Consider the following 15,103-nt stretch of genomic DNA (forward strand, 5'->3'; position numbering starts at 1 on the left):
CTCCCAAACAACAATCCACCTGGCCCACAACCTTCCCATCAAGGGACTGGATTCAAAAATCATTTTGAATACTGAAATCCTATCTCCAGGTTGGGGCCTCAATTCAAACCTGCAATTAGGTGGAGAGCGAACATCTGGGCTGAGGAAGATAGTGGTCCCAAATGAAGCAGTGCTGGATGCGCCAAGTTAAACAGGCTCAGATTTCAAAGACAAAAAACTTTGTATGGACAATTGAGTTGCTGAGGACAAGGGAGTCAACCCTGATGGGTTAAGTCTAACACTCCTCTTTCTCTTTTTCCCCATATGATCAATAAGAAATCATAGGAAGGAAATGACTTACGAAAGGTGATCGATGTTAAATCACAAGCAGATTGTGATACATTACAGGAGGCCTTTGCAAGACTGGAAGATTGGGCATCCAAATGGCAGATGAAATTTAATGTGGACAATGCAAGGTGTTGCATATAGGGAAAAACCCACAAGGCACTACACAACTTGGCACCACTTGAGCTCAAAATCCCTCTCCAATTCCACACCTCTACCAGACCAGTGAGACAAGCCTATAGAAACAACCTTCATATCCCACCGATGAAGTCAGCATTAAGCAAAAGAGCTTTCTCCACAGCTGGTCCCAAACTCTGGAACACTCTCCCGCCAGAACTCAGATCAGTGCAATGCTCCACTACATTTAAAAAACGACTCAAGACTTGGTTATTCAACCAAGCTTTCCCATAACATCAACCTGCGGAATATCCCTGCCAATGATCCCTTCGGTGGTAATCCACTAGAGAACTATTTAGATCATCTCTAGAACTCACTTGAACTTTGGCAGTCTAATATCAAAACCCAGTCTTATAACTATCAACTGTTTATTTAGCCTACATTAGGCACCGTATCTTTTACTTATGTTATTAACCCCATATGTACTAATCCAAGTTATATCGACCTGTTCATTGTAAGACATTTACTTGTCAATGTTATTGTTTAGAATGTAAACCGAATTGATCAGTAATTCTGTTATTGGAAAGTCGGTATATAAAAATGCTAAATAAATAAATAAATAAAAATAATCCTTGCTGTAGTTAAACGATGTTAAGTTCCATATTAGGAGCTACCACCCAGGAAAAAGATCTAGGCATCATAGTGGATAATAGTTTAAAATCGTCGGCTCAGTGTGCTGCAGCAGTCAAAAAAGCAAACAGAATGTTAGGAATTATTTGGAAGGGAATGGTTAATAAAATGGCAAAAGCCATAATGCCTCTATATCGCTCCATGGTGAGACTGCACCTGGAATACTGTGTACAATTCTGGTCACCGCATCTCAAAAAAGATATAGTTGCAATGGAGAAGGTACAGAGAAGGGCAACCAAAATGATAAAGGGAATGAAACAGCTCCCCTATGAGAAAAGACTGAAGAGGTTAGGGCTATTCAGCTTGGAGAACAGACGTCTGAGGGGGGATATGAAAGAGATCTTTAAGATCGTGAGAGGTCTTGAATGAGTAGATGTGAATCGGTTATTTACACTTTTGAATAATAGAAGGACTAGGGGGCATTCCAGGAAGTTAGCAAGTAGCACTTTTAAGACTAATCGGAGAAAATTCTTTCTCACTCAACGCACAATAAAGCTCTGGAATTTGTTGCCAGAGGATGTGGTTAGTGCAGTTCGTGTTGCTGGGTTCAAAAAAGGTTTGGATAAGTTCTTGGAGGAGAAGTCCATTAATGGCTATTAATCAAATTTACTTAGGGAATAGCCACTGCTATTAATTGCATCAGTGGCATGGGATCTTCTTAGTGTTTGGGTAATTGCCAGGTTCTTGTGGGCTGGTTTGGCCTCTGTTGGAAACAGGATGCTGGGCTTGATGGACCCTTGGTCTGACCCAGCATGGCAGTTTCTTATGTTCTTATGATGTCCTGATTTCCACATATTTGTGCAGCCTTTTGGTGCATGGCTTTGGCAAAACATCAGGTCTTAGATTTTTATAGGCAGTTTCAGCACCATCTGATGACATCAGTTGTGGCGAATTGATATGCATTCGAGCAGGAACACAGCCAGGCTGATGGTCTTGAAACAAGGACAGGTAATCAGTCTCCTTTCCTGAATACCCTGTTCAAATACCACAGGCCTTAGATTTTTATAGGTAACTTCAGCTCTGTCTGATGACTTTAGACGTAGCAAAATAGTATGACATCAAGCAGGAACACAACCAGGCTGATGGTCTCAAACCAGGGACAGGTAACAACGTCTCCTTTCCTGAATGCCTTTCTTGTGCAGATACTTTTAACATCGGGTCACATAGACTGTACCACTTAACCCAAACCTCCCATCCAAAAATTGCAGACAGAAGACATGTGCGATTTCATTTCTATGACTTGAATAGCAAGCGTAAAAGCGAGCATTTAAATTGCATGTACACCGTTTATAAAGTACCTGTGCATGTATTTCTGAATCCCACCGCAGAACGCCCTCTTTTTTTTTTACTTGCAGAGAAGCGCACACAACATGGTAAGTATGTACCATATTTTTCGCTCCGTAAGATGCACTTTTTTTTCCCCAAAAGTGGGGGGAAAATGTCTGTGCGTCTTATTTATTTATTTATTTATTTGATGCGTTTTATATACCGTTATTCGGTTGAGCCATCATAACGGTTTACAAAAGTGTACAATATCTTGTAACTGAGCATTAGTAAGAACAGAAAACAGATTCTTAACAAATGGGTAGCAGTACAGAAACATTTGAACCATTAAACAATTTATTATGGAGCGAATATACAAAAAAATTTAATTAATTACAACCCCCCACCCTCCTGAACCCCCAAAGACTTGCCAAAAGTCCCTGGTGGTCCAGCAGGGGTCCTGGGAGCAATCTTCCCCTCTCGGGCATTCGGCTGCCAGAAATCAAAATGGCGCCGGTGGCCCTTTGCCCTCACCATGTGACAGGGGCTACCGATGCCATTGGTCAGCCCCTGTCACATGGTAGGAGCAATGGATGGCCCACACCATTTTTTAAGATGGCGCCGGCCATCCATTGCTCCTACCATGTGACAGGGGCTGACCAATGGCACCGGTAGCCCCTGTCACATAGTAAGGGCAAAGGGCCACCGGCGCCATTTTGCTTACCGGCAGCCGACGGCCCAAGAGCAGGAGAACATAAGAACATAAGAAAATGCCATACTGGATCAGACCAAGGGTCCATCAAGCCCAGCATCCTGTTTCCAACAGTGGCCAATCCAGGCCATAAGAATCTGGCAAGTACCCAAAAACTAAGTCTCTTCCATGTTACCATTGCTAATGGCAGTGGCTATTCTCTAAGTGAACTTAATAGCAGGTAATGGACTTCTCCTCCAAGAACTTATCCAATCCTTTTTTAAACACAGCTATACTAATTGCACTAACCACATCCTCTGGCAACAAATTCCAGAGTTTAATTGTGCGTTGAGTAAAATAGAACTTTCTCCGATTAGTTTTAAATGTGCCCCACACTAACTTCATGGAGTGCCCCCTAGTCTTTCTACTATCCGAAAGAGTAAATAACCGATTCACATCTACCCGTTCTAGATTTCTCATAATTTTAAACATCTCTATCATATCCCCCCTCAGCCATCTCTTCTCCAAGCTGAAAAGTCCTAACCTCTTTAGTCTTTCCTCATAGGGGAGCTGTTCCATTCCCCTTATCATTTTGGTAGCCCTTCTCTGTACCTTCTCCATTGCAATTATATCTTTTTTGAGGTGCGGCGACTAGAATTGTACACAGTATTCAAGGTGCGGTCTCACCATGGAGCGATACAGAGGCATTATGACATTTTCCGTTTTACTCACCATTCCCTTTCTAATAATTCCCAGCATTCTGTTTGCTTTTTTGACTGCCGCAGCACACTGAACCGACGATTTCAATGTGTTATCCACTATGATGCCTAGATTTATTTATTTATTTTTATTTATTTAAGGTTTTTTTATACCGGCATTCATGAAAAAATTCACATCATGTCGGTTTACATAGAACAGGGGTGCAATGGAAATAACAACGAACATAGATTAAACGTGATGAAGAGAAGCAGTTACAATTAACAAGGACTATTGAACTGGGGTGGAGGAATTAAAGAGAGATAGAAGAGGTTAATTATATACAAGTATACAATATATACATTAAACAATATATATTGCTGCTGTGTAGAATATTTGCTGGCGAGGCGTGTTAATTGGAGTTCGGGAAGGCTTGCTTAAACAGCCATGTCTTTAGTCTTTTCCTAAAGGTTAGGAGGCATGGCTCATTTCTGAGATTAGGGGATTCTGAGATCTGCTCTTCAGAAAATGTGGTTTTTGTATTGATAAGAAAGCTGAATTAGTCATTATATGTGGGTGATGTCATCTGGCAGCACCGAACAAACTTGTCTATCCAAGTTGTAGAACTTTGACATATACTGAGCATATGCGGGAGTTTCCTGCGCAGGCATTGCCTTGTAAGCCTCCTTAAGTCATTTTTTGTCTGAGCTGAAGCATGGACGTGTACTTCATCTTTTCTCTATTTTTTTACTTCAAACTTAAATTTTTTCTTTAAGAATCCTATTCTGCTTTGCCTTGCTGCTTCTGTAGCGCTACCTGAAAAAAAAATGCAAAGGAAATTTTTCCTGTTACAAGAAGTCGAGCCACAAGAAAAAGTAAACAATGGTGAGTAGTTTCAAAAACTGCTTGTGTGGGAAAAATCATGCCCCTCACTGATAGCCATGAGTTATGCTCCGTTGTCTGGGACCAGACCATGACCAGAAAACATGTGACGCCTGTGGATGGATGTCCCCATGCTCACAGTACTTCAAGGCTGTGCACATGGAAGAACTACATAAATCTCTAAGGAGTGGTAGTAGATCTTCATCTAGTATATTCACAGCTGTTGCAGTCACCTTGACGAGAAGAGTTGAACTCCAGGCTCTCATACACTACCCTCCATATCGGCAGTTCTAGCATAACAGGGTGGTTCTTTGAACCCATCCCAAATTTCTACTGAAGATAATCTAGGTTTTCCATATTAAATCAGTCTGTTGTACTACTACTTTCTTTCTAAGGCTGCATGCTCATAAGGGAGAAAAAGCCCTCCATACTCTGGACTGCAAAAGGACCTTGGCATATTACAAATATCATACTCCTCCTCATCAAGCTAATCAGCTTTTCGTCTCATACAACCCTAACCACTAAACGGAGTTTAGTCAACTGACTGAGTGTATCAATCACTGCTATAGCCTAGCAGGATTTCAGCTTACAGACTCAGTCAAAGCTCATCAAATATGAGCCATGGCTTCTCTGTTGCTCATCTCAGAGAAGTACCCATCAAAGATATCTGAAGACTGCAACATGGTCAACAGTCCATACATTCACGTCCCATTACTGTCTTACCACCATTTCACAGACTGACAATAGTTTTGGACAAGCAGTTTAGTGAAACTTGTTCTCAGTCGTTCACTTTCCACAGGGAGTCTGGTATGCTTATGTAGTAACCACTCTACTGCAAACCTCAGTTTGGAAATCCTCACATGTAATGGCTAATTCAGACTGCTTATCCATGGAAAAAGCATGTTTGCTTACTGTAAATGGTGCTTTCCTTAGATAGCAGGATGAATTAGTCACGGAATATCCACCTACTTTCCTGGGGAGTAGACTACACAGCTAAATTCAGCTCTGTCACTAACTGGGGAGGCTTATGCAGCAGTGCCTACGTGGGAATTCCCACACGTGCTCGTAGAGCTAAAAGGTCTACTGCATGAGGAGAAAAATCCATTCAGTGCCACTGGATGACGTCACCCACATGTAATGGCTAATTCATCCTGCTATCTACGAAGACACCATTAAGCAAACTTCTTTACCACATATCCGGTTACATATGTGCGTATATCCTAATTTTCTGCGCACAAACACCCATAACTCTGAAAATTTACCCCATTATGTGCATAGGAACATACGCAGTTTCAGGATGTACAGAAGTTTCTCTTAGGTTAATCACCTAATCCATTTTAAAAATATTTAGTAATAAAATATCTTGATAGCAAAATTTTCAAAGTGATTTATATATATTATAAAGATTTTTGCTCATGTTGATTATCTGTCTGAAAACAGCTTTCTCCCAATATGGCTAAAAATCTGCACATTGTTCCATAACACTCAGACTTGTAGCCACCTTGGGGTGTTCTAGGCATTTGTTTGTCAGAAGAGAGAAATAATCCTTATAGATTGCATTTTGAAATCTATGTGCATTATCTTCCATGAAAAATGTACCCTCTGAAAAAGTAGATGCAAATGCCCACAGGTACTTCATACTCATAGCAAGTTTTAGAATGAATGAAATCGGGCATTTTTCTTTAAAAAACAAACAAACAAAAAACAAAAAAAAAACTGGGCAAAGTCTACAGTTTAACAGTACCAGTGGATTTTGTCCCGGTGTGGACAGTTTGAAAATTGCCTTTATACCATGTAAAAGAGAGCTGATTACTCACAAGCATAGATGGTAGAAATGCCTCATACTGCATTATCATAATCCTATGGTAGGCTGAGTTGCATTTTTATTTTTAAAAATATGAGATATTACAATAGTGCTACAATAGAAGGCTTGCTAGTGGTGGAAACAGCATGACTGAAATTCTCCTTTAACCGAAACTTTCAATTGTAATACTGAGGTTTTGTTCACATGATACAGTGGTTGGAGTCTAATGCATATTATTAGTAACAAGAAATTTAAAGAACAGATTGATTTACATTTTGTCTGTCTTTGATTTTTTGATTAGCGCTCAATAAAGATCAGAGACTCCAAGTTTGGTTTGGCACTTGTCATAGAAAGCTCTCAGCAGGTAAGGAAAATTAAATAAAGAGTTTAGTATTTTGTTTTGAAAAGTACATTGTTATATATACTAATTGTTTAAATTAAACTATTTAACTGGCTAAAACAATTGTAGTTTGCTATAGATGTTTTTCAGCTCTAAGAATTATATTTTCAGCTATTTTGTTTTGTAGAGTGGTGGCTATGTGCTTGGTTTTAAAATAGACCCTGTGGAGAAACTGCAAGAAGCAGTGAAGGAAATAAATTCATTGCACAGAGTCTACTCAGCTAGCCCTATATTTGGAGTTGACTATGAAATGGAGGAAAAGGTAATAATTTCTTTATCTTATTAAACAGCTCATAGGGGATTGCAATTACAGTTAATATCTTAAAAGTTCAATTCAGAAAGCTTGTACTTCAATAATAGTGACTTAGTGGTTTACTGACACATGACAATTTGGAACAAATGAATTATAAATGGGGCATTCTAGTATTATTTTTGTATTTGTTTACAAAGCAGTTTTTGAAAGATCATTGGATGGCTGTAAATAAAGTTTTGGACTTCTATTCATGTTAATAGCATATCATATTATACCATGTTTAACAAAGCTAAAGCATGGGAAACAGGGCTTGTCTGACTGTCAGTAGCCACTGCTGACCATGGCCTCCAGTAATAAATGTCCGCCTCCTGGCATTGGACACAAGTGTAATTGATAACTGACTGGGCCCCACACATTAGATATGTTACAAATAAATACATTTTTAGTGGAAATTTCATGTAATTGCTTTGTAACACTCAGTTGCCAAATAGTACCCGTAAAAGAGTAGTATTTCTACTGAGTCATTTCAGTGTATAGTGTAGAAAAAAATACATTCTGCACAGACGTTTAACTGAAGAAAACAAGTTTTGGAATTGCTTAATAATTCAGACAAATAGCTTTCAACTGCAATCCTGAGTGGCTGTGACAGTTGCAGCCAATTAGTGTGAACACACTTGGTCAGAAGCCAGTGATAAACATATTTCCCTGTACGTACCAGGATCATTCCAGACTGTGGGTTATGTTCCCTGTCCAGCAGATGGAGTTAGAACCAAAAATTCCCAGGGGAGGACCTATATAGCCATGCCTCCCTCGCCTCAATCCTCAGTATAGTTCTAACTCCAGCAGATTGAGCAGGGGACATGGTGGTCCCCAGCACTTTTCTAGTTTTATTTTCTCTTTGAGGAATCAATTAAATAATATTAGATAAAGGTTTTCTTCTAAGGGATAGGTTCTGTAGTGTTCTGACAGGACCACTCCGTTCAAAGAGAGACACTGTTTTCCAGTCAGGAACTTGCTGACAGGCTGTGTTTTTTGCCTGTCACTTTATTTCTCTCTTCCTATCTCTTTGGTTTTTTTTCCTCTTCCTTGCCTGGCTAGAGTGTGGTAAGTGTTATTTTTATTTCATTTACAGTCGTTGGTAGGAACAGGAATTTATGAGGGGTGAAAGTCTGTAGTGCCGACCGCTCCTCCTAGCCCCGGAGTTTTCCTTTTCCCCTCCTCCCTTTCAGGGAGTGATTGGAGTTCCCGCCCTGCAGCTCTGCGACGACCCATTCCCCGGAGCTGCTCACCGTCGGGACGGCGTTTTTCCCCAACGGTCTCTTGGGGACGGTGAGGGGTCCGGAGGCCGAAGAGTTTTATTAATTCGCCGCTTCAGTTGTTGCCGCGCACCGCAGCCGCCCCTCCCCCTCCCTCCCGCCGCGATGCAAAAATCGCCGAACGGCTTCGGAGCTCGGCACGGGCTTCAGCAGACCTCAGAGGGATTTTCTTCAGCTTTTCCTGAGGGGGAGTATGGCTTACCTGGTAGGCAGCTTGGAGGAGAGACGGACCGCGCTGGCAGGAAGCGGCATGCCCCGTTTCCCCTCAGCGCGGGAACGGCGGCCATTTTCTCAGCTGACTCGGAGGCAGCTCTCTCTGAGGAGGACGTCGACGCTCCTCTCCAGGTTTCCTCTAACAGTATGGAGTTTCGGAGCGCAACGGACCAGGGCAGGCAAGGGGACGACGTCTCGGGGGGCCCCTCATCAGCACTTCCCGCTTTTTCGCCAGAATTCATTGTTTTAATGCACAAGGCATTTTTACAGAGCAGGGATCCGAATCTTGGAATTTGGGGTCCCCCTCCCCCCAAACTGGCCTGCTTGACACAGCTTTCGACGGCAGACCCTCCCTTAGGGAGGGCTTCTTTGCCCACAGGGGGTGCGGGGTCCACTCAGCCCCCCCCCCCCCCCGTGGTTCCTTTACCGCTGCAACAACCGTCGGGGGATCCATGGCAAGATCCAGATGCGGATGATCCCTCCCTGGCGGCCCAGGTAGAAGGTGACGACCCGAGGGTCCTCCGTATTTTTCAAGCAGCGGAATTGGATGATCTCATCCCTCACATCCTCCAGGAAATGGACATTGACCCTCCTCCGGATCCTGTGGCTCAGGATCCGAAGATTAAGAAAGGGGATCCTCTCCTAGCGGGCTTACGACCTCTAGCGAAAGCTTTTCCCACGCATCACAACATCTTGCAATTGATTTCAAGGGAGTGGGATACTCCTGAGGCCAATCTTCGAGTCGGTCGAGCCATGGAAAAGTTATACCCTCTCCCCACTGATTTCTTGGAGATTCTTAAGATTCCTGCTGTTGATTCAGCGGTATCCGCGGTCACGAAACATACTACCATCCCGGTCACGGGCGGGACGGCGTTGAAGGATGTCCAGGATCGCAAGCTCGAGGTTTACCTCAAGCATATCTTCGAAGTTTCAGCGTTGGGGATGAGGGCTGCTATCTGCAGTTCCCTAGCACAGCGAGCAGCTCTGCGTTGGGTACAACAGCTTCTCACATCCCAATCTTTGCCACAGGCAGAGACTATTCAGGCTGATAGACTTGAAGCGGTGGTTGCCTATGGAGCTGATGCTTTTTATGATCTGTTATGGGTCCTCGCTCGTTCCATGGTGGCAGCGGTGTCCGCTCGTCGTCTTTTGTGGCTACGCAACTGAGCGGCAGATGCTTCATCTAAGACGCGCCTGAGTTCCCTTCCTTTCAAGGGTAGGTGCCTATTTGGGGAAGATTTGGATCAGATCATCAAATCTCTTAATGAGAATGCAGTGCACAAGCTACCAGAAGATCGTCCACGTTCTTCTAGATCTTTTTATTCCTCCAGAAATAGGTACCGGAATCAACGGAGGTCACATCCTACTAGACAGCAGACACCTCGGGCTCCTTCTACACGATCACACACCTGGAACCGGTCCTTTCGGGGGCGCCGCCACGGTAAGGATACTCAAGGGGCAGGTTCTTCCTCGAAGGCTTCACAATGATGCCAGAAGGACCCAAGAGGGGATTCCCCACCTGGGGGGTCGCCTTACTCTCTTTTACAAGGAGTGGGCCCAAATTACGTCGGATCAATGGGTGCTGGACATCTTAAGACAAGGCTACGTATTAGATTTTGTACACGAACCCCGAGATCGTTTTCTGTTTTCTCCTTGCGGTTCCCGTCTCAAACAATTAGCAGTCCGACAGACTCTCGATCGTCTGCTACAGCTGGGGGCGATAGTACCGGTAGCGGCCTCCGAACTGGGAAAAGGTCATTATTCAATCTACTTCGAGGTTCCCAAGAAAGAGGGCACTTTTCGACCTATCCTAGATCTCAAGACGGTCAACAAGTGTCTCAGAGTTCCTCGTTTTCGTATGGAAACGCTCTGTTCAGTGTTAGCATCCGTGCATCCGGGAGAATTCTTGGCCTCTTTGGACCTTACAGAGGCATACCTTCACATCCTGATCCATCACCATCATCAGCGCTTCTTACGCTTCAAGATTTTGGGACAGCATTTTCAGTTTCGTGCTCTCCCTTTTGGTCTGGCGACGGCTCCGCGTGTCTTCACCAAGATCATGGTAGTGGTGGCGGCGGCGCTCCGCAAGGAGGGTATCCTTGTACATCCCTATCTAGACGACTGGCTCATTTGGGCGAAGTCGAGGACGCAGAGTTACCGTGCTGTAGACAGGGTAGTACAGCTTCTTCAGTCTCTGGGATGGATCGTCAATTTCTCAAAGAGCAAACTGATACCGTCCCAATCACTGGATTTTCTGGGAGCACACTTCGACACCAGCCGAGCCAAGGTATTTCTGCACCCGGACAGAGCTCGGGCTCTGCGTGCTCAGGTAACATGGTTCATGGCACTAGTTGCTCCCACGGCGTGGGATTATCTCCAGGTACTGGGAACCATGGCCTCAACAATCGATTTGGTTCCGTGGGCCTTCGCTCATCTCAGGCCTCTCCAGAGGTCTCTGCTTTCGCGATGGAACCCAGTGTCGAGAGATTTTCAAGCAGTACTGCCCATCCCGGATGTTGTCTTGCTCAGCTTACAGTGGTGGCTGGACCCTCAACAATTAGCTCAGGGTGTGTCTCTACAAAACCCGGATTGGGTGGTCGTCACCACGGATGCCAGTCTCACCGGCTGGGGGGCGGTCTGTCAGGACAGGTCTCTCCAAGGCCGATGGACGATGAAACAGTCCACTTGGCCCATCAATCGGCTGGAGACCAGAGCAGTCCGTCTAGCGCTGCAGGGGTTCTACCCACTGGTACGCAGTCGAGCGGTTCAGATTCTTTCGGACAATGCAACCACAGTGGCGTACATCAATCGCCAGGGGGGCACCAGAAGCCATCTAGTCTCGTTGGAGACCGAGTTGATGACATGGGCGGAGCTACACTTACAACGGCTAGCGGCTTCGCACATAGCAGGCATGGACAACGTTCAGGCAGATTTTCTCAGTTGACAACACCTGGATCCCGGAGAGTGGGAACTCTCGGAGGACGCAATGCGAAGGATAGTACAGCGTTGGGGGAGACCCCATGTGGATCTAATGGCAACCGCGACAAATGCAAAGGCCGCCCGGTTCTTCAGCCGCAGGCGAGAGCACGGCGCGGAAGGAGTAGACGCGCTGGTTCTTCCCTGGCCTCGACAGTGTCTCCTGTATGTCTTTCCTCCGTGGCCTCTAGTGGGCAAGGTTATCCGACGGATAGAGACGCATCAAGATCCGGTGATCCTAGTTGCACCAGAGTGGCCTCGTCAACCATGGTTTGCAGATCTTCTCAATCTGGCAGTAGACGGCCCTCTTCGGCTCAGTCATCTGCCACGTCTTCTTCGCCAAGGACCAATATTTTTCAAGGAGGCAGATCGCTTCTGTCTTGCGGCTTGGCTTTTGAGAGGCGTCAATTGAGACGGCGTGGATATCCAGAATCTGTCATCTCCACGCTCCTGAAAGCTAGGAAGACATCCACGTCGGTTACTTATGTCAGAGTATGGAAGGTTTTTGAGGAATGGTGCGAGTCAAAATCGATTCTACCAACGCAGGCCTCGGTGACACATGTGCTTTCCTTCCTACAGGCTGGTCTGGATTTGGGCCTTGCCTATAATTCTCTTCGTGTGCAGGTGGCAGCGTTGGGAGCCTTCCTACGTAGTAATGACAGGGAGCTCCTGGCCTCACATCCAGATATCCTACGTTTTCTAAAGGGGGTAAAACACTTGAAGCCTCCAATTAGGCCACCTTGTCCTTCTTGGAATCTCAATTTGGTACTCCGGGCTCTATGTGCACCGCCTTTTGAGGCTCTGACTTCGGCCACACTCAAGGATGTCACCCTTAAAACCATCTTCCTGGTGGCGATCAGCTCAGCACGTCGGATCTCTGAACTACAAGCTCTATCATGTAGGGAGCCATACCTTCGTTTCACACCAGGGGGAGTATCCCTACGGACAGTTCCATCTTTTCTGCCGAAGGTTGTCTCGACTTTCCATCTCAACCAATCGATAGAGCTTCCGTCATTTTTATCCTCTTATTCTTCTGACCTGCGTCGGTTGGATGTCCGACGTTCTTTGATACATTATTTGGAGGTCACTAATGAATTTCGACTCTCCGATCATTTGTTTGTCCTTTGGTCGGGACCCAGGAAGGGTTGCATGGCATCCAAACAATCGATCGCTCGCTGGCTGAAAGGAGCGATTATAGCCGCATACATCGGAGTGGGTAAGTCTCCACCTTTAGCTGTTAAGGCGCATTCTCTCCGCGCTCAAGCGACGTCGTGGGCGGAAAGTTCTGCAGTTTCTTCTCAGGAAATCTGTAGGGCGGCCACATGGAAGTCTCTCCACACTTTCGCAAGACATTATCGTCTAGACATTCGCGCGCCATCTCACGGTCAACTTGGAGACAGGGTCATACGGGCAGGGCTGTCCGCGACCCACCCATGATGGGGAAGCTTTGGTACATCCCACAGTCTGGAATAATCCTGGTACGTACAGGGAAAAGAAAATTATTCCTTACCTGCTAATTTTCGTTCCTGTAGTACCATGGATCATTCCAGACCCCTCCCTGGTTTTGGGGGTTCTTTGTGGGCCATCCCTGCTTTCCTGTCTTCACAATATTTTCACTCTGTATCTCTAGTTATTGCGAGCTGTGATTTGAACACAGTGCTGTTTGCAAGTTCTCAGTTACAGTTTTTTGAGTACAAGTTAGTTGCTGTCACTTACAGCTGTTATTTTTTCTCTATATTTTTGAGATTAATTGATTCCTCTGGTTCTGTCTCTTCTCGTCTTGGCTTTGGTAGTCCAGTTACTGAGGATTGAGGCGAGGGAGGCGTGGCTATATTTATTTGAGGTTTCTTATATACCGAGGCATGTTTTAAAACAAAACATCACCTCGGTTCACAATATAACATAACTTAGCAACCAGCTTTACAATATTAACATTAACAGGGAGAGGGTTAACAGGGGACAAAACATGAATTATATACAGGAATAATATACAAATGTACATGTTAATTTTAACAAATGAGTTAAATAAGGCAGTGACGGTATATGGGGGGAAAGTAATGGAGGGAGGGGAGGAGGAGGAGTATACCTACAGGGGTAGGGAAGGAGGGGAGAGGTCGGGGATCGGTCAGGCGGTCAAGAAGTATCTTTGGTGAGAGATAGTTCGTTAGTCAGGGAATGCTAGTTTGAAAAGCCATGTTTTAAGGTTGTGTTTAAAGATTTTGTGGCAGGGTTCCTGGCGTAGTTGGGAAGGCATTTTGTTCCAGTGGGCGATTCCTGTGATGATGAAGGATCGATCTCTAAAGGTGGAATGCTTCATGAGTTTAGGAGAGGGTATTTGGAGTTTGGCCTGGTGATGTGTTCTTGTGGGTCTTGTTGGAGTATGGAGCAGGAGATGTTCTGGGAACCATTGCATGTCTTGGTTATGAATGGCTTTGTGTATGAGCGTGAGTACTTTATATATAATCCTTGAGGCTACGGGGAGCCAGTGTAATGATTGAAGGACGGGTGTGATGTGGTCATGACGGTGAGTGTTTGTAAGGATACGTGCGGCAGCATTTTGTAATAGCTGTAGGGGTTGTAGAGTGCTTTTTGGTAATCCTAGGAGGATGGCGTTACAGTAATCAAGCTTGGATATATAGGTCCGGAATTTTTGGTTCTAACTCCATCTGCTGGACAGGGAACATAACCCACAGTCTGGAATGATCCATGGTACTACAGGAACGAAAATTAGCAGGTAAGGAATAATTTTCTTCTACTGTGAGATTAATAACCATCTCTTCATAGTGGGTTAGTAAAATGTTAGGCACATCACTGAATCTCTATCTTAAGACTCTTTGCTTGTATCTTCACAAACACACATACTGTATGCTTTTTGTGTTCTTACAGTTAGATAACAGACAAATATTATTTTAGTAGTCTAGAAAACCAAGTACTGGACTGAATTCTACTGATATGTCATAGTTTTAGATTATACTCAAATAGCATTCACAAAAAATAATTTTTTATTAATGCAACATCAAGGCGCGCAGTATGTCAAAAAGACCGTCATAACACCCGGAATGGTGGAGCATTCAATACTGCTTCCCAATATATAACAAGTCATATATATATATGGTAATCATCGGTCTTAAATAATATTATACAGTCCAAGAAAATTTAAAAACATTTTAAATGCAAGTAAAAAGATGCACTTCCCTTAAATAAATGTGTGTTGAGGCTGTGCCAACCCCACATAACATTATGTTTTGAGGCAGGAAAAGCTCTGCATCAGGGGTTCCACGCTGCCATAATGTCTCACAATTCACTAAATGAACAAAATATAGTTAGAAATTTAAGCAATACAGGAGGGCAATATCATTTGTACATAAAACTCTATGGGGTAGATTTTCAAACAAGGCGCATTGGTGTACTTTTGTTGGCGCTCCAGGCGCCAACAAAAGTACGCGGGATTTTAGTAGATACGCGCGGAGCCGCGCGT

General features: G+C 44.4%; 1 protein-coding gene across 4 annotated transcripts in view; it reads left to right on the forward strand.

Annotated features, from left to right (window-relative positions):
- BBS5 (Bardet-Biedl syndrome 5) overlaps positions 1-15,103 on the forward strand; it is a 105,334-nt gene that overhangs the window by 71,350 nt on the left and 18,881 nt on the right. For all 4 annotated transcript variants that reach the window (XR_003857368.1, XR_003857369.1, XR_003857367.1 and 1 more), the window contains exons 8-9: positions 6,769-6,831; positions 6,995-7,129. Coding sequence is in view for 1 of the 4 variants with exons in the window: in XM_029605683.1 (XP_029461543.1) it covers positions 6,769-6,831; positions 6,995-7,129 (198 nt within the window). In the remaining 3 variants the exon portion in view is untranslated. The remainder of the gene's footprint in view (positions 1-6,768; positions 6,832-6,994; positions 7,130-15,103) is intronic.

Source organism: Rhinatrema bivittatum, chromosome 6 (genome assembly GCF_901001135.1).
Source record: "Rhinatrema bivittatum chromosome 6, aRhiBiv1.1, whole genome shotgun sequence".
Lineage (NCBI taxonomy): Eukaryota > Metazoa > Chordata > Amphibia > Gymnophiona > Rhinatrematidae > Rhinatrema > Rhinatrema bivittatum.